The following is a 17,448-nucleotide window of genomic DNA, read 5'->3' on the forward strand; positions in this document are numbered from 1 at the left end:
AGATCTGAAGGATAAAGAAGCAGAAAATCCACTCTTGCCAGAGAAATAAATGATCATTGGCAACAGCTCAATGAATCTAAAATGAAAAGGGAAATGAAAAGAAAAGGCTACCCGGCGGAGACCCCTAGAGGCCAAGAAGCATTTTGGGGGAATCAGAAAGAAGGAGGAGGAAAAGAACAAGAATCATAGAAGAACAAAAGGTGGAAGAGGTACTTAGATCTCTGGCTCGCAATGAAGCTGAACCGCCTACTGCAGCAGCTTTTCCAAATCCGCCAATCTCGCTCTTTGTTGCTCGCCCGTTTTTGAATTCTTCTCCCTAAAAGCGGTGGTCATCAGATCACGCTTGCGTTTCTGTATATCCAGTACTCGATCTTCAATGCTCCCCTCCATCACAAGCCGCCATACCGTAGTAGGTCGTTTCTGGCCCAGTCGATAGACGCGATCCACTGCCTGGTCTTCGATGGCAGGCGCCCACCAGCTATCTGTAAGAATAACTTGGTTGGCGGCCACAAGATTGAGGCCAACGCTGCAGACATTTAAACTCGCGAGCATGACAGTGCAGTTCGGATCATTGGTCAAAGTCGCCATGGCCACATCCCGTTTGGTGGAGCTCCTCTTACCGTCGATCCGGGTAAAAGTGATATTGTGTTTTACAAGCTGCGGCTCAATCAGGTCAAGAAACGATGTCCATTGACTGAAAACAACTGTCTTGCTTCCCGGAGCCTGACCCTGTGCCGTTAGAATTTTAATCAAAGCTTGAATTTTGCTGCTGCTTTCCTCAGGGTCGACATCCACCTTGCTGTCGTCTTCACCGAGAGCAACAGCGGGATGAACAAGATTCGACGTATCTGCGAGTTCTGCGCGGCAAAGGGGACATTTGTGTTGTCTTTCAATGACCTGCTCTATGCAAGAATAATCGAAGGTATGAGCACAGGCCGTGATCACTGGCTGATCCAAAGAATCGAGGCATATAGGGCACGTTTCTTGACTCTCAATGTTCAGTTGGAGGAGCGCCTGGAGCGCTTTTACATTTTCTGGTGTCAAAGATACAATTTTTTCCTTCTCCAACAGATCCATGAGGCTATTTATGCGGCTTTGGCACAATTTCCAATGGTTACAGACTTGTCGAAGGCGCAGGATAACCTCAAGTAAGTGTGAATAGGTAACATTCGACTTTTTCCCGTTAGAATATTCCATAAGGACACCCTTCGCCTCGGCCCTGGTAGTCATTTCGTTAGTTTGGGACAAGGGGTAGGGTAGAGGTTCACCTAGAGCTTACTGAAACATATCGTATTTCTCTTTCTCATGCTGGGAAAACTTGACATGAAGGATATGTGATTGCATGGGCGGAAGGCGAAGGTTGATGAATCCCATTTCCTTCTTCCGGCGTAGACAAATTGTCGCCATTAGAGCCTGGAGAACGAGATTGGCGTTGGGGTCTTCGTCTTTGAGCGGTCGGATTAGCGCACTGTTAAAGACAGAAAAATCTTCCAATCCACCAGATATACGGAGGTATCTAAGCTGTGAGTATAGGTCTTTCAGGTTATTAATGATAGGTGTCCCAGTCAGTGACCATCGAGAGTCGGCCTCCAGAGCGCAAGCTGCTCTTGCTCCCTTGGTCCGTGGAGATCGAATAGTATGCCCTTCATCCAGGACAACTCGGCGCCAGCGCATAGAGAAAAGGCCCTGCTTTGGTTTCGGGGCCTTAGGGCTTTTGCCATCAACTTGCCCAAATTCCATGGCAAGTGCACCATAAGTGGTGATTACTACATCGTATTGGTCGAGCTTTTCGGCCTCTTTCTTACCTGTCCCATGGTATACGAGAACTTTAAGCGCATTCTCCTGCTTGACATGGGTAGCAATCTGATCTCTCCAATTGCTCATCACTCCAAGCGGAGAGATAATCAGTGTGGTCCTCGAAGATTGAGCGGATGCCACCTTTAGGTCCGCTAGAATAAGGGAAATAGTCTGTATAGTCTTCCCAAGACCCATATCATCCGCAAGGATTCCACCGCTGGCAAGTGGAGGTGCCTGGTTTGTGACATAACCAGTTGCGATATTTTTATACGCCTGGGCCTGCCGCTTCCACAACTGCACCACATCCTCACGTCCAACCCCCGGTAGCTGTGGTGATTCCTTATCTAACATCCACGCGAGTCCTTGACGTTGATATGGTAACAATTCCGTCGAAAGCGAGGCCGGACACTCCGCCATCGGCATTGCTGCAAGTTCTTTCTCATCAGCGCCAAACTTTTCAACGACCTGGCTCATCTCCCTGGGGTTGAAGACAACGCTTTGGCCGATAATGTCGTCAATAGACTCTTGATTCTTATTCTTTTCGTCCGAATGCCCTCCGGGAGGAGCCATATTAACACCAAAGGCATTGTCCGATTTGTTCCATTCCTCACCCCTTCCAATGTTTTTGTGTGCCCTGGAGCTATTGGCGGCGGCGGCTTTCAATTCCTGCAACTGTCGCTTCTTCCTGTCGCTGTTTTTCATGAGCAGCTCTGCAACCGGCAGCCCGTGCCTTTTCATTCTCGCCATGAGCTCTAGTTGCTGTCTGGGCTCACTGGTTCCATATAGTTTTAGGCTGATTGGACATTCGTAAACACCCTTGTTTCCCGCTAGAACACCCTCTACTAGTAAGTCCGCAGAATCCTGTATAATTGAATTTTACCCTTTAGTTTCCGCAGCCCCAATGCGCAACCGACGGACTTACTATGTAGGGAGCCAATTTGCTAGCCAGCTGGCGAGGTAAGTGGCCGATTTGGTCGCCCATGACATTGTCGATCCGGATTGCATTGGAATCATAGGGGTTGCCAGGCTCGCGTCTAATGTTCACATATTCTCCTTTGGTCGCCTGCCCATTATAATATCTAACCCCGACTATTTTGTGGAGTAAAATACCTTCTATCTAGTGAGCAGAGTAGAGATTCCAAGGTGTTCAGAGAAATATGCTAACCATAAAGCTCAAAGTCCGAGTAGGCGGAGTCATCTAACTCCTGGGAGGATTCAACAACTGCTGCAGCGTTCGCTTCTTCCTCCAGCTCGGCCTGGGTGTCTGGAAGCCTCTGGCTGAGTGAAAGAAAATTTTCGGGAGGAAGAGCAGGTTGGCTGAGGGTTTGGCTGGGAACGTATTGCCTTGGCGCACTACGAGCCTGCGAGCTCAATGCCACCTCGTCGTCATCGTCTGCGGTCAGGTCAATAAGAGCAGGAGGTTTGCGTTTGCCTCCTCTGGACGCCCCTGACAATGCACGGGATGTCGGGGTTTTTGAAGTTCTTCGGGGTGGCATTACTACTGAGAGACACCTCGTTTAACCCGAGAGAAACAACACACTGCATCGATATGCAGTGCTACGGCGTGAAACGTATTGAATCTACAGGATTCAAGAGCTGCAACTTCGGATCCGCTCAAAGAAACGGCGCCAACGCGCTGCAGCCCCCTGGTCGGGACGCGACCCAAGCTGCTGGGCCGATCAAAACACCGCCAAGACCGCGCTTTCAGACTAGAGTCTCCACACACACCGATAACCTTAAAATCCAACCAGGAAAACGGCTTGCAGTTCTGGCGTCGCGTCACAAGCGGTGCAACCGTCTGAATGCTTTGTGGCCTGCAGACGGCCAGCGGAGTCACAGGAAACAGGCCTCAAGGGTTCGTGTGTCTAAAAATGCATTGTTATCCTATTTGCTGTCACCAGGCTTGACTCAACAGGGGGTCAAGCCTCTGCCAATCAGCCAGCCAACCTGTGCATTTTCCTGCGCAATTTTTTATTTATTTATTTATTTTGTCGTATAAAAGATGCCAGAGACGCCTCGTCTTTCACTACGGGAGTAAATGTGGCCAGTCGACTCTGTCTCTTCGGGCCAACAATGGAAGGCTCCCCAGTCAGTCGTGGATACCGTGCCATTTTGGCATTGCGGGAAGTTGAATTTGCTGATCGCATGAAAAAGGGAGAAATTCTTCCACTCATCTTTCCTCACAATTTCAGCTCTATTTTCATCGTCGTTGCAGTGTTACTTGTTCCATGGCCCCGCCATAATGCTTTTCGATTTGCTAGGCACTTTGCTTTTTGCGTGGTTTTATACTTGAATACGTTGACAATTGTCAATTGTCGTACCCTGGGTATGGCAAATAGCTACGGTGTCGGTATGGGCTTTATATGGCTTACGATTTGGAGTGCAACTCTACTTGTGTTTAGGGACGTTCAAGGGGAGTTCAAGAGGATAGAGCGGACTCGTGAAGTTCGCGAGAGAAGGTCGAATGGTGTCAATGCTGAGGCAAACGGGCACAAGAACCTACAGTTCTGGCAAAGTGAAATATCCTCGCCTGGGAACGGCGGTCTGTCAAAAACCTCGGGCGAAAAAACAACGAACAGTCTTCAATGCCGAGCAAAATATAGATGGCAATCTTATCCTGAGAAGTTCTCGCATCGCTTCACCTGGGTCCTCGACGTCTCGATGTTTTCTTTTAGAGGAACTGGTTGGAATTGGGGTAACCCGACACTTCCACCCTCCGTGGCGGATCCTCCAACAAAATATGTGCTCATGTCGGTTTTAAAGAAAACATTTATTCACTATCTGCGCCTAGATCTTGTCAAAATCCTCATGGTGAGGGACTCCTATTTCTGGGGGCTTGTTGACTCGCCCCATCCGCCTTTCCTTGCGCCGCTCGGCCACTTCGCTGGCTTTTTCGCTCATATATATCGTCACTTCCTTATATATCTCGGTATTGTCTCGTCGCTTACGACTCTCCACGGTTACCTGTGCATAGCTTACTTACTCTTATCTCTCTTCTACGGCTCGTCTACCCGGATTACCGTCCCAATCGAGGCACCGTGGTTGTACCGTGGGCTCTTTGGTCCATTCTCTAGTGTATTCGACTATGGTTTGGCCGGTGGATGGGGCAAATGGTGGCATCAAATCTTCCGGTATGGCTTTGTGTCGCCAAGTGATTGGATGTTCCAATATCTTCCGCGTTTTCTCCGAAAGAAACCTATCTTTTTGTTCCTACGGGCAATGATTGCCTTTATGCTCAGTGGGCTCATCCACGCCTGTGGAAGCTACACCCAATTTGCACCTACACACCCCCTGTCGGGTCCGTTTCTGTTCTTCATTCTCCAATTTCTGGGAATTGTAGCCCAGGGCCTCACATCACATCTCTTGTCGCATCTACCCTTCCCGCTGCCCAAATGGTTGAAACAATGGGGTAATGTTGCGTTCACAATCACCTGGATTTTGTTAACAGGGCCACTTGTTGCCAATGATTTTTCAAGAGGTGGGATTTGGTTATTTGAACCTGTTCCAATTAGTCCACTGCGGGGTTTTGGATTTGGAACCCCCGACGAAGGCTGGTGGTGTTGGCACGGAAAGTGGTTTAGGATGTGGAAAGGAGAGAAGTGGTGGCAGCGCGGGATTCAGATATTATAGACAAAATGTCCTGAGGCGCAAGCAATGTTGCCTCGGACCTTTCTGGCAGATAAAGTTCATTTGGCGATGTGTCATGAGCGCATGCTTATAGAACCATTTTAGTATTATAGTTATGCCACGTAATTTAGACGGATTAGGTTTTTATTTTAAGTCGTACACATATAACCACCTCGGCCAAACAGAATTGTTCCGCGAGTGCTTTTCGTTAAGGACAAGTCTACTATACAAGTTTCGTAAGCGAGGGTTGCTGACTCGACTCTGATGCTATTGCATAGAGACATCATCATCCTCATCGGTGTCTGGGTCGAGATTAAGTTGCGGAATTTCATCGTCAGACGCCATTTCCTCGTCATCTTTGGTGACAGTGCCCTGATGCATCGTCGAGCATATCCTACTTTGAAAAGCATTGTGGTCGCGCGTTTGCTCCGGTAGTTCTAATGTCACCTCAGCGCGTGAAAGCGCTGTGCTGGTTAGCGACGATTCCAGAGCGAGTGGCTTATTATCCAATGGCTCCCTTAGAATAGGAGTTTCACTTGACGTATCTTTCTGTTCCGAGGCCGCTATAGATTGCAAAGGAGCAGCCATCGGTGAACTCGTCTCTGTGCGAGGCTTTTTATCTGGAGAAACGATCTCAGGCTGTGTTCCTAAGGATGGTGCCGATATCTGAGCTCCGCTGTCGGTTTCATGACCTCGCTTGGTACCCCTGCTCTCAAGATCCGTGTCAATGTCCATTGGCTTAGGGATCGATTCCGTTAGCACACTATTTTCAGCCAGCAAAGTCGGTTGTTTGTAAATATCACGGTCCATGGTGCCCAAGTCTTCGCGCTCCATCCTGATGTCTTCTTCTTGGGTCGTGAGTTTTCTTTTCCCAGTACCAGTCACGAGAACCGGCATCCGTGGCCGCAATAATCCTTCAACTTCCAGGTCGCCTATATTACTCCTCGCGAGGAATGGCATGATACTGGCATGACCTCGTTGATTGCTTGTGGGTGGAATAGGATTAAGCACGCTAGCCATCATAAGTTTCACGGCCCCCGTAAGGATCGCAGTTCGATCAATTTCCGCACGTAGGGACAAAGGGATCAAATCTGTCGGAATGCACGTGAGAAAGTTCGCCAACAGCTCGAGGCCAGGGAGTTGGATCTCCTTGGAGTTTGACAGTTTGGGATCTATGGCTTTAGATGTAGCATTGGTGCCCAAGAATGCGTCTGCATTAATTGCAGTTTGGCTTCCTTTGGTCTGAGGTGCCTTTTCGATCAACTGTGTGGGGTTATGTTGGGGTAGTAAATCGGCACACGCGAGTCGTATCGCTGGGGCCAGCAAACCAATTGCTGCTTTTGTAAATGTATACCCAATAATGGGCAATGTAGTTTCTATACACCCGTAGGCGGCTATCCGAACGGCTTTCTTACCGTTTGTCGCGTCAAAGATCCAGAGAGCCTGGTCAAGGCAAGTTTGAGCGATCGAAGTACTCCCAGCTCCAATTGTTTTCACGACTGTAGAAAGCAAATTCAGTACGGAAACATGGATACTTGGGAGTTCGCTGAATAAACTTTCCCGTTCATCCCGGCTGATTCCGCGGTTGATTAAATTTGATCTATCGTCCTCATTTTCCAAGCCGGGAATACTGAGGGAGGCTAACCGGGCTGTTAGGTCGAGAGTATAACCAATAGGAATGGACACGCTCGAATGTGTATGAGTCGATAGAAACTGTGACAGTAACCGCAACAAGCTAACCAGCCGACCACTGCCTTCTTGAACGCCATCCCAACCCTGAAGCCCGAGTGGATCAGGACCATCATCACCAACTGGGCTATTGTAGTCTCTAGATCTTCCGGGTCTGCGTTTTTCAACATCAACGGATTCCCATTGCTCTATGACTGCCCTGAAAAGATGATCTCCCACGCGATGAGCAGATGATATCGTTGACCGGTATGCTTTGACCCATTCGTCTCCAGATGTATTTTTTGGAGCACAGTGATGGAGAGACACGAACAGGCGTTGAGCCAGATATATAAGGGGTTCAGAAATAAAATCATTGGAGCCGAGAGAACCGATCAGAGGTACGAGCAAATCATGCAGCTGGGCAGAGAAAGGCCGGAATATTGTAGGGTGGTTAGGTAGAAGCTCCAAGAAAGAGCTAAATACTGGGATAATCAGCAGGTTATTCTGCTTCAATTTTCTGCTTCCATCGGATGCTGATTTGACTGATATAAGATTCAGGCACGAAGTTACAAACGACGGCAAACACGGGGTTGTTATTTCCCGTGTCAAAGTCGGATACTGGTGGGTAAGTCGAAAGATTCGAGTCAAGGTAATGAGAGCCAATTTTTTCGAAGATGATGGATCTGGTTTCTACAGGTAAAATTCCCCGTTAGCATGTCCAGACTTGGATGTCATATCTAGGAAATACTTACAGCTAGGATAGCCAAAAGCGCTCGAACCCAAGGCTCACAGCCACGGAGTATTTCCCATTGACCAGCTTCAATCGCAGCTTTAGCCAATATAATTGCTGTCCACCGGCCTTCAATGCTTCGGTCTTGGAGTAGACTGGTAATTCGAGCTTTTAGCTTAGTTACCAGTAGCCCAGTATCCGATGCGCCCGCTGCCTTTCTCTGGTGCTCTGGAGTGGACAATATGGCGCTACTTTCTCCTAGGGTCGACGCGAGATACGCTGCCATAGACGGCAGCTCCTCAACTGGGGTTATTGTCAGCCGGTGGGTAGCTGCTCGGAGAGCCATCGTCGAGGCCATTATGGCAAACAAGAACGCTGCCGGGCCTTTTTGTTCTTAGGGCCCAATTGGAGGAGAGCAGGAGTGTCAAGGACGGTGGATATATTTCCTGAGAATAGCTGGAGCCATGGATTGTTTGCGCCTTGGAGATTGGAATGAATGAATTTGGTGCGGAAATTATTTAGTTAGCTAATTTTCAAGGTTTAGCGCACCCGAAGATCACCACCACCCAACAGCTGCGGCAGCCTTTGAGGAACAACAAAGATGGCTCGAACATGGACTCATAATGACTCCTTTTAAGAGACCCTCCTTTTACTAATCTTTTCCCCTTGGCCCGAAAATGATTGCTACATTACACTTCCAATCCTGTGTTGTATTATATGAGAAACCATGACGGTGCGTACTCCGTATTCTCACGATCCAACACTCCGTGCAACTCCGGCTCTCCGCCCTTGCTCTAACTATAATTTTCTATAAGAATAGGTCATCACCAAAGCCCGTCGCTATATAGAGCTACTGGATACGGCAAGGTGCAATGGAAATTGGCATGAAGTCCCCGATATCCTTCGAAAGATATCGAAACATGCCCCTACGGAGAAGGGTATTGAGTCCCACCGACCCTAAACATTTGGACTCGGAGGCTAATATCGGATCGCTTCAACGCAGCTCTACTCCTAGTGGCGGAAACCGAGTTGCAAATCGTTAACCATGTGAAAAAGCGATCTGAAAGTACCGCTTCTTCCGCTGCGCAGGATTCAGAACACCTCCTTGGACGGATATCCCCTGTGCTATCCGTAATAGAAGAAGGGGCGGATGTCACACAGAATACCTTTCAGGCCCAGGTGTGTCTTAGTTGGCTGCATTGGGAATTATCTGAACCGGAGTCAGCCGCCAGTTATCTGCCTCAGGATCTTCATAATGTCGTCAGTTTGCTCTCGGGAAACGGGGAGGTGTTGTCACCATGGACCGAAGTCTGTATTATGAAGGCTGGCTATTTGAAAGGTATGAACTCTCCCTACCTGAGAAGTAGGATGGCATACTCATGTAGTTATTGTTAAGGTGCTGCCCTGGAATCATTGTCTGGCGTCCAAGTCGCGGTGGAAGCAATGAAACCCCTAGCCGCCCGAGTTTCCATTCCTACGTCGAATGCCCTGTTAAGCCCTCAATATCTGTTCTGGTCCGAGCGTCTTTTAGCAAAGACAGCAGGATGTACTGGGAAGATTGTTACAGCTCAGGGTTCGCAAGTGACGGAATCTACTATCGAGTTCGCATTGCAGTCGTTTCGTGCGTGGGCATCCCACTGTGAGGTGAAGCAAGGTGACCCGGCCTCAACGACAGATTCTAGTGATGCCTCCGCCAAGTCAGGCCCCAAGGCTTCAACATGGCGCGCATACTACGATCTCCTTTCCCACATCCTACAGAAAAGACTCCCTTATATCCCTTCCTCGGAAGGTCCAAAACAAGCCCAGCTTGTTTCCGAGTTTAGACGCGTGGAAACGATATGCGAGAATGCTCTGCTCAGAAACGCGAAATTTCCGAAAGCCAGTTCCTCAAATCATGAGGTTGAACTCTGGGTGGAGCAGGTTGTCCGGAATTGGCAGATCTTGTGCGGTCCGGAATGGCAAGACGCAGATTTCGGGGAAGGTGGACGGGACGCGTTATCTCGTAATGTGCTTGATGTAAGTTGTGCCTCTCGAGTTGATTGCCTGTCTCCTCACTAACAATCATTGATCGCATTTTCAGATCCTTTACCGTGCAGCGACGAAGACGTTCCACTCAACCTTGATATTACGGCGCCTTTTCCAAGTGCACTCGGCATTGGCCGAATTCGACCTTGCTATGAGGGCCCTGGAAACATATATTCACCTTGTTGACACTGCCAAAGCTCGAGCGAAACAAGCTGGTAAACCGACTAAGGAAATTGAAGATGTGAATACCTTCGTCCGTACCTTGTCAGATGGGATCCTATTGGTGTGCTGTTTTGGTACCTACCAGAGAGCCGAAAAGGCTAAGCAGTTAACAAATCTACTCGAACGCGCCTTAACAAGTGAAGGCGATGATAAATGCCCCTCTCCACAACTGAACGGCATGAGCTCGCCCAAGCATACTGAATTATTACCGGTGACGCTCGCCGGCGCATACCGAGCTATTGGTATTGGATTGGCAAATTGGTCAAGATGGACTGCGGAAACGGAAACCCGACGTGACTTACAGAATTCAGCCATATCGTCGCTGGAGGCATCTTTGGCGGAGGAATTGGGCCAGGACATGAACCCGGCTTCTATCTTTGCATTGAGTTTGATGCTTGCAGAGACCAGAGATTTAGGTGGTGCAATTGATCGGGTACGACTTGCTCTAAGCTCCGCGGACGTGATGGGGCATGGGCTTCTGAATTCAGATCAAATATCATACACCGGCGAGAGAGACCTCGTTCCGTTATGGCATCTTCTTGCTCTTCTCTTAACCGCGCGCGAAGAGTTCGAAACCGCTAATCATATTTGTGAAGCGGTTCTTGATACGGTGATGGCAGGTGATACCCACGACGGAAAAACACACGCAGGCGAGCGACACCAGCACGAGAAATATTCTCATCCTTCAACGGATGCCGGCGGCAAGCACAACGACACAGGATCTGAAGATACAGAGCTCCGGAAGAAGGAAAGTATGCTTGAACTGCGAATGACTCAGCTCTCCCTGATTGAGGTTCTGCATGGACCTGAGGCTGCCATTAACCATGCCGAAGAACTGCTAGGACATTTTGGTCGCGTTTTCGCAAACATAGGTTTTTTGGAGCCAGATCAAAAGCAAAAAGCCGAGCACCTTGCCCCTCCGAGAAGTTCAGGTGGTGTTCGCAGTATTCGGGGTAGCCTTTTCGGTCGAAAAAGAGTCCAAAGGGATTTTGATCACGAATATGGCTTTGGTATGGATGGCAGCTCTCCGCCAAGGGATCGTTCCGTTTCTGATTGTTCGGTGGATGGTTCTAAGCCACCCATTCAAGTAACCGATGAAAACATGATTGGTTTTAAAGAAAGACCACAAACTGCCATGACTAGGTCGAGCTCTCTTCGTCACAAGGACGGCCGCCAACCACAAAAGTTACACCGGAGGGAAGGTAGTATCGGCAAGGCCATCCGCCATCGAAGCTTGGAAAGACATTCAAAATCACTACTCCATCCACATAAACCACAGCCAGATCCAACGGCAGCCAAGGTTCAGGACGTGTCAACTTCGCCTCCCTATATGCAATCGCCAACCGCCAAGCACAACGGTTCGGTGTCCGCGAGGCAGAGCTTGCCGCCCGTTGCTCACAACACGAAATACACCAAGGAGCCTCCTCCAATTGGCCACCGGCAACAGCCACCTCTTCAGGATATCCGGCTACCGACCGCTGGTCGTCATGATATTCAAGCGAAAACTTCAACGAGGTTTTCCAAGGACCACATTCAAAGGCAGGCGCTCGGTCTCCTTACTAAAATATGGCTTTTTGTGGCAGGTCTTTATAGGCGCGCTGGTTTATTTGAGGATGCTCTTGGGTCCTGGAATGAGGCTAAGCAGCAGGCGCAACGTGTTGAAGAGCTTGTTGCTAAACAAGAGTCATCCGCAAAAGCGTTTGCCGATCCAGGTTGGGGAGGAGCCAAGTCGTCTGATGAGCTCTGGGCGGATGTCTATGCTGAACGTGGATACATCTCTCAAGCCCAGTCTCAACCCTTTGAAGCTATGGAGCAATTTGAGGAGGCATTAATATACTTTCCGGATCATATCCGGGCGACAGTGGGACTGGCAAATCTCCTACTTGACATATGGGAGCAAAAGCTGCCCACTGAAAAGCCAGAGGTGTCGAGTCTACCTGATGTTTCCAGTCTCTCACTCTCACCCCTGGACGTTTCACTGCATGGAAACGGTATGGCGAAGGGAACATCTAATCCCGCTCCACCACCATTAGACGATAAGGATTCCCCGGAGTATCTCGACCGCCTTGCTGCGCGAGATCGAGCCTATGGTCTGTTGTCTGCGTTGACAAAGCTGGGAACTGCCTGGGATGATTCCGAGGCGTGGTTTGCCCTGGCGAGAGCTTACGAACATTCGGGCCAGATCCAAAAGGCCAAGGACGTCCTTTGGTGGTGTATCGATCTTGAAGACCGGCGACCAGTTCGACATTGGTGGAACGTTGGATCCGGTGGATACGTTCTGTAACAGTGTTTTGCATTCTTCTCGAAAATGGTTTTTAAGTTTTCAGTATTAATTACCATCTAGATTATCTATCAGTGCACCTACTGTTTTCATCCGATACCCATGACTGCGGTATGTCTTTATTATGCGTTTGAGAGGCTCCCTTACGGCCTAATTAGCGAGATTTACCTAGTTCGCAATGGACTCACTTGTACAGAGATTGATCAGCGACCTTAAGAGGGCCCATGGCGCGGTTATATACAGTAATTTAATGGAGTATTTCCTGATGGATTGCTGCTTTGCTGTGTTACAAGTGAGCTATATCACAATTTTAAAATCTATCTCGGTTTCGCAACCGGGTCCCAAGCAGAGTACTTTGGTTTGGTCCTAAATATAAATCATCAGTAAAAGCTAAAGTTTCTGAGTGCCAATATCATCGTAGATAGACATACGTCGAATATGTTTTGAATGCGGCGCGGGATAGTGTCAGGTTCGGTCTGTGTTCGGGGGTTTCCCATGTCCGCACGCCTGTCTGCATGATTTTGTCTTCGGTTGGCGGTTTGTTGACCATGTAAGCCAGCCATCCGTGCCTTTAAATAAATAAAAAAAAAAGAAATTTAGATGTGAGCCTCCGACTTATCCAAGTAGCGAGGAGAACCAAGACTCGTACCATCCGGGCTCGACATGAGAGGCATCAAGTTCCTTTTGCTTGTAATCCACCCATCGTGTTCGGACTGAGTTCGCGAAAGGGAAGGCGGAAACAGTTAGCTAGAGCGTCCATTTCTTCTGTGACACTTGCTCATGGACACATACGTGGTAACTCGGCATTGTTTTCATAGTACTTGTTTCCGTATCGGTCGATGGCGACTAGGGTCCCGGCTTTCGTATCGCCTGCATGGAACAAATTAGATCTGTCAGTCCATTAATCCGGTATAGCACAGTATAATAGAGACATACCCATGTACTATTAATCCAAAACAGCACGGTACGTAAGCGCTCTATCCAATTCGCTCGGTTGGCTCGGATGGGGTTCAACTTCTTCATACCTGCATTTGGTGGCCATATTCCTATTTTCAAACCGTCAGTCAAGTTTCTGAGGATTCAGAGAGAATAGCATACCTTAAATCCTATTCTCCAGAGGTTCCGGAGTGTACGAGTGATTGTCGACATCTTTGCGGCGAAAGGTGCCCTGAATCGACTGCGAGTGACTTTGCAATCGTGATGTCGGCGTCGGTGATGAGCGAAGTACAAGTCTCGAAAGAGTTTAGCGCAGGCCGATCGGAGATCTGATAAGATAAGAGCAAAACTGACGAGCAGCTTCCGGCATTATCAAGGCATGGACGGAATCAATTGAAGAAATAGAGACACGGGTCTAGCCAATTGATAGTTCCCTTGCACTCAATGCTTGCGCCCAGCTCCTAGGAATACCATGTTTAGTCGCATTGGAGGCCGATGCCTCCCATGCTGTCGCCGGCGAGCTCTCCAGGTATCCGTCCGAGTCCGCAAATTCACATCCAACCCAGGTGCCGCCGCTGCTGCTTCTGCGAATCATGCTGCTTCTACATCCCCTCTCGGTGCTTTAACAGTTGAATTGGATCGAATTTCTCCGCGGTTCGAAATTCACGCGTCGCATATCAGGATTATCGAGTCTCCAGAGTCATTCTACAAAACCCTCAAGGTCTGTATTTACAGAGCCTTCACGAAAGCTTGCTCTTTTTGCTAATGCTAATTTGCCTCAAGCATAAAATAAGACATGCGAAACGTCGAATCTACCTCTCTACTCTCTACATTGGCAAAACCGAACATGAACTCATAACTGTGATTAGCGAAAGTCTACGCCAAAACCCTGATCTTACGGTTTCCATCCTCACCGACTGCCTAAGAGGCACCCGCGAATCGCCCAATCCATCATGCGCTTCCCTCCTAGCTTCGCTAGTAGCCGAACATGGGCCTGATCGAGTTGAAATTAGAATGTTTCATACCCCCAATTTGATCGGCTTGAGAAAACGATACGTCCCAAGAAGAATTAATGAAGGATGGGGACTACAGCACATGAAACTATACGGCATTGATGATGAAATAATACTTTCTGGGTGTGAGACCTCTATCCTAAACGGTTTTCATTATGGTGGTATGCTAACGCCCCATTCGCAATTAGAGCAAACCTCTCCAGCGACTACTTCACAAACCGCCTGGATAGATATCATCTTTTCAGCTCGAAACAATTGTCTGATTATTATGGCCGTATACATACGGCTATTTGCAACTTGAGCTTTCTCGTAATTCCCAGTGAAAAGCAGAAATCTGGCTACACCTTGGAATGGCCATCGGGAAATACAGGCCAGTCTCCCCTGGAGCGCCCGGAGGACTTTATTTCCAGCGCTTCAGCAATACTTCCGAAATTGATAACCCCAACTACTTCCACACTTTCAGTCTCTTCGTTTTCAGAAGATAAGACCTACGTATATCCAGTCGCGCAGTTCACTCCTCTTCTGAAGCCAGACGAATCAACAGAGTTTCCCGCCGTCATCAGCATTCTTGGTGCTCTTTCTACCAACCCTGCGTTAGAAAACTCCAAGTGGCTTTTCACGGCTGGGTATTTTAACATCCACCCTGCTTTGTCCTCTCTTCTTATCGCCAGCACATCATATTCCACATCCCCACATACACAGGGCGTCGTGCTCACAGCCTCGCCTTGGGCCAATGGCTTCTATGGTTCTCCTGGGGTCTCAGGCATGTTGCCAGCAGGATACACGTACCTCTCAGCCCGATTTCTTGATCGTGTTGCAGAAGCACAAAAGACAAATTCAATCCAGTTAAAGGAATGGCGGCGCGGCACTGTAGGTGAACCAGGTGGCTGGACGTACCACGCAAAAGGCCTTTGGATCACGCTTCCAAACGAGAAAACTCCTAGCTTGACTTTTGTGGGAAGCAGCAACTATACGAAACGCAGCTACAGTCTTGATCTGGAGGTTGGCGCAGTGGTGGTGACGACGAATGAACAGTTGAAGCAAAGACTGGGAGAGGAGGCGGCGTGGCTTCAAGAGGATGCCAAGGCGGTATCTAGAGAGGATTTTAGAAAAGTAGAGAGACGTGTCGGGTGGCATGTAAGATTGGCAATGTGGATTGTTAACATTGTTGGTGGAGCGATGTGACACATCAGCCCTAGGAGCACTAGACCAAGCGACAAATAATCAAAATAGTATGTACTCTACTATTGTAATATATCAGCATTTTAAAGTGGAAGGACACAGGAATTATGCAGGAATTTATTGGTGAATCAAATTTGCGGGTGACTTCGCTCATTCGCCGCTATGCAAAATCTGGTATAAAATGCTCATCGAAAGTACTTTTTTCAACCATCGACATGTAGAAATGGCACTTCAAGAATTATTGCAAGGACATCTCAAACCCTCCCTGAAACCTTCGCAGGTCCAAGTCCTTGCCGAATTTCATCTAACATTCTCATGCCCGCGACTTCATTGCCATTCTTTCCTCTCTTTCCCTTTGCCCCTTTTCTTTTCGCTTGCTTTCCGCGATCCTGCCACCCGCCCAGGAACTCGTCCATCACTGAATCGAAATCTTCCCTCATTGGAACATTGCCGCTCTGCGAAACCATGCTCGGTGTCTGCGAATACTTGGACATACCACTCATGATAGACACGTCATCCGCCATACTCGAGCCTTCATATTCCTCGCCTTCATTCAACGCATATAAAGCCTCCACCCTCTCGAAGCGATCGTCCAGGAGCCGAAGACCTTCAGTACGGGCAAGAGAGGATGAAGTCATGGAGTATGCGGATGGGTTAGTAAGTGCGCCTTTGCGCTTCTTTTTCCGAATGGGCGTTCCGCCAACTGTGAACAAAGTCGAGGCTGTGGTACGAAGCTCGGAAGCATTTTCTGAAGCATCAGTTGGCGAAGGTCTGGATTTCATATCCTTTTTGTATTTCGCGAAATTCTTAAGCCAATCTCCATCATCATTCGTGGCGTCCGGAATAGGTGCGTCGTGCGAAGGGAGCTCAGACTCCGTTTGAGAAGTGGTATATGCTTTCGAGTCGTCCTTCTTGTGTGATGTCGAGGATGACATCGGTTGGACCGGTGCCTTTTCTGTAGCATCTGAGTCCCATCCTTCATCATCATCTTCAATATACGTATCCCTCCACTCGTCCGGGTCGACCTCTGCATCGATTCCACCTTCCACAAGGGCATCAAATACATCCTCTTCACCTTCCTCGTCTACAAACGCCTCATCGTCAAGAGCCTCTAGAACCTCTCTTAACCTTGGATCCATATCTGGTTGAAATCCGGCTATCGCATCGGGAACATCTTGTTGATCCTGATAGGTGGGTTTTCTAACGTACGATGGAGCCGTTGACAGCATGTCATCTCCACCATAGGTCGAAGAGGCGTCCCTCAGAGAAAGTCCATCGAAATCGCCTTCAAGGCCACTCTCTGCTAGTGCATCTTCCAGCTTCTTCGTTTTGCCTTTGCCCTTCCTAACTGAAGCTTCGATAAAATGTGCCTCCCCACCTCCCTTGCCCAATTCCCGAAGGTGCTGCATGTAATCATACTCGGAATCATCGTAGAAGATACCGTAGTTCGCCGCCTCTCCTTCGTTTTTACGGGCTCCAGACTGGGCAAACTCCCTCTCCAAATCCCCTAAATGTCTTGTAGCTCTTGGACCGTTGGGTGGGTGGGATGGTCCGGAGACCTGGTGGAGAACACGGTCATCCGCCTCAGGGTCGTGGATCAAAGGATCATTCTGGGATCTGTGAAAAAGCTGGTATGTTGTCGCGGTCTTCTTATCTCTACAGGAAGCAACGGCTTTATCAGTGCATATTCACAGGAAACGAAAGGTGAGCGTAAACCAACATCCATCCTCGCTTCGGAGGCATCTTGGCTAGGAATTACGGGCACAAGTTTCTCTTAATGAAGTGGGTCCACAATAATAAATAATCTTGAAAGAAATGTCTGCATATGCTCTCCTTGTCTGCTCTTCCTCTGCGACTTTTTCGTTCCCGGAACCAATATCTGAGAAATTATCGTGTTACCTAACCTACCTACCTATCGTGTGGAGATCACGTGAATTTAAGGTTATCGATAAGCCGATTGATAAGAT

The 17,448-nt window shown here is 48.6% G+C and overlaps 7 protein-coding genes across 7 annotated transcripts; 3 read left to right on the forward strand and 4 right to left on the reverse strand.

Moving 5' to 3' along the window:
• Positions 1-196: 196 nt before the first annotated feature.
• D8B26_005802 (uncharacterized protein) lies at positions 197-3,293 on the reverse strand (the record flags this gene model as incomplete). Its single annotated transcript, XM_066124999.1, has 4 exons — positions 197-1,219; positions 1,280-2,658; positions 2,720-2,910; positions 2,963-3,293. The coding sequence occupies 4 exons, from the start codon at positions 3,291-3,293 to the stop codon at positions 247-249; spliced, it is 2,874 nt and encodes a 957-aa protein (XP_065981080.1). The 3' UTR covers positions 197-246.
• A 577-nt stretch (positions 3,294-3,870) lies between these two features.
• D8B26_005803 (uncharacterized protein) lies at positions 3,871-5,427 on the forward strand (the record flags this gene model as incomplete). The annotated part of the gene is made up of 1 exon (XM_066125000.1): positions 3,871-5,427. One exon carries the CDS (start codon positions 3,871-3,873, stop codon positions 5,425-5,427), a length of 1,557 nt encoding a protein of 518 aa, XP_065981081.1.
• D8B26_005804 (uncharacterized protein) lies at positions 4,751-8,402 on the reverse strand. Its single transcript, XM_066125001.1, has 2 exons — positions 7,845-8,402; positions 4,751-7,782 (listed from the first exon to the last, which is right to left on the reverse strand). Exons 1-2 carry the CDS (start codon positions 8,178-8,180, stop codon positions 5,692-5,694), a joined length of 2,427 nt encoding a protein of 808 aa, XP_065981082.1. The 5' UTR covers positions 8,181-8,402; the 3' UTR covers positions 4,751-5,691.
• Positions 8,403-8,549: 147 nt separating this feature from the next.
• Positions 8,550-12,462, forward strand: D8B26_005805 (uncharacterized protein; the record flags this gene model as incomplete). Its single annotated transcript, XM_003069351.2, has 5 exons — positions 8,550-8,555; positions 8,643-8,760; positions 8,826-9,161; positions 9,219-9,838; positions 9,903-12,462. 5 exons carry the CDS (start codon positions 8,550-8,552, stop codon positions 12,351-12,353), a joined length of 3,531 nt encoding a protein of 1,176 aa, XP_003069397.2. The 3' UTR covers positions 12,354-12,462.
• A 205-nt stretch (positions 12,463-12,667) lies between these two features.
• Positions 12,668-13,499, reverse strand: D8B26_005806 (uncharacterized protein; the record flags this gene model as incomplete). The annotated part of the gene is made up of 7 exons (XM_003069352.1): positions 12,668-12,716; positions 12,782-12,919; positions 13,000-13,063; positions 13,143-13,220; positions 13,287-13,293; positions 13,376-13,396; positions 13,449-13,499. 7 exons carry the CDS (start codon positions 13,497-13,499, stop codon positions 12,668-12,670), a joined length of 408 nt encoding a protein of 135 aa, XP_003069398.1.
• Positions 13,500-13,758: 259 nt separating this feature from the next.
• Positions 13,759-15,517, forward strand: PGS1 (CDP-diacylglycerol--glycerol-3-phosphate 3-phosphatidyltransferase; the record flags this gene model as incomplete). Its single annotated transcript, XM_066125002.1, has 3 exons — positions 13,759-14,007; positions 14,070-14,422; positions 14,488-15,517. 3 exons carry the CDS (start codon positions 13,759-13,761, stop codon positions 15,482-15,484), a joined length of 1,599 nt encoding a protein of 532 aa, XP_065981083.1. The 3' UTR covers positions 15,485-15,517.
• Positions 15,518-15,590: 73 nt separating this feature from the next.
• Positions 15,591-17,349, reverse strand: D8B26_005808 (uncharacterized protein). The gene is made up of 2 exons (XM_003069354.2): positions 17,202-17,349; positions 15,591-17,137 (listed from the first exon to the last, which is right to left on the reverse strand). Exons 1-2 carry the CDS (start codon positions 17,222-17,224, stop codon positions 15,736-15,738), a joined length of 1,425 nt encoding a protein of 474 aa, XP_003069400.1. The 5' UTR covers positions 17,225-17,349; the 3' UTR covers positions 15,591-15,735.
• Between the last annotated feature and the right edge of the window lie 99 nt (positions 17,350-17,448).

Source organism: Coccidioides posadasii, chromosome 3 (genome assembly GCF_018416015.2).
Source record: "Coccidioides posadasii str. Silveira chromosome 3, complete sequence".
Taxonomy (NCBI): domain Eukaryota; kingdom Fungi; phylum Ascomycota; class Eurotiomycetes; order Onygenales; family Onygenaceae; genus Coccidioides; species Coccidioides posadasii.

What these genes read in the sequence shown, in the direction of transcription:
- D8B26_005804 (XM_066125001.1), bottom strand. Translation starts at nt 8,180, where the DNA reads ATGGCCTCGACGATGGCTCTCCGAGCAGCTACCCACCGGCTGACAATA. An exon ending in CGCTTTTGGCTATCCTAGCT is followed by an intron (nt 7,783 to 7,844) that starts GTAAGTATTTCC and finishes TTTTACCTGTAG; the next exon opens with AAACCAGATCCATCATCTTC.
- D8B26_005808 (XM_003069354.2), bottom strand. Translation starts at nt 17,224, where the DNA reads ATGCCTCCGAAGCGAGGATGGAT. An exon ending in CCTCCGAAGCGAGGATGGAT is followed by an intron (nt 17,138 to 17,201) that starts GTTGGTTTACGC and finishes TGCTTCCTGTAG; the next exon opens with AGATAAGAAGACCGCGACAA.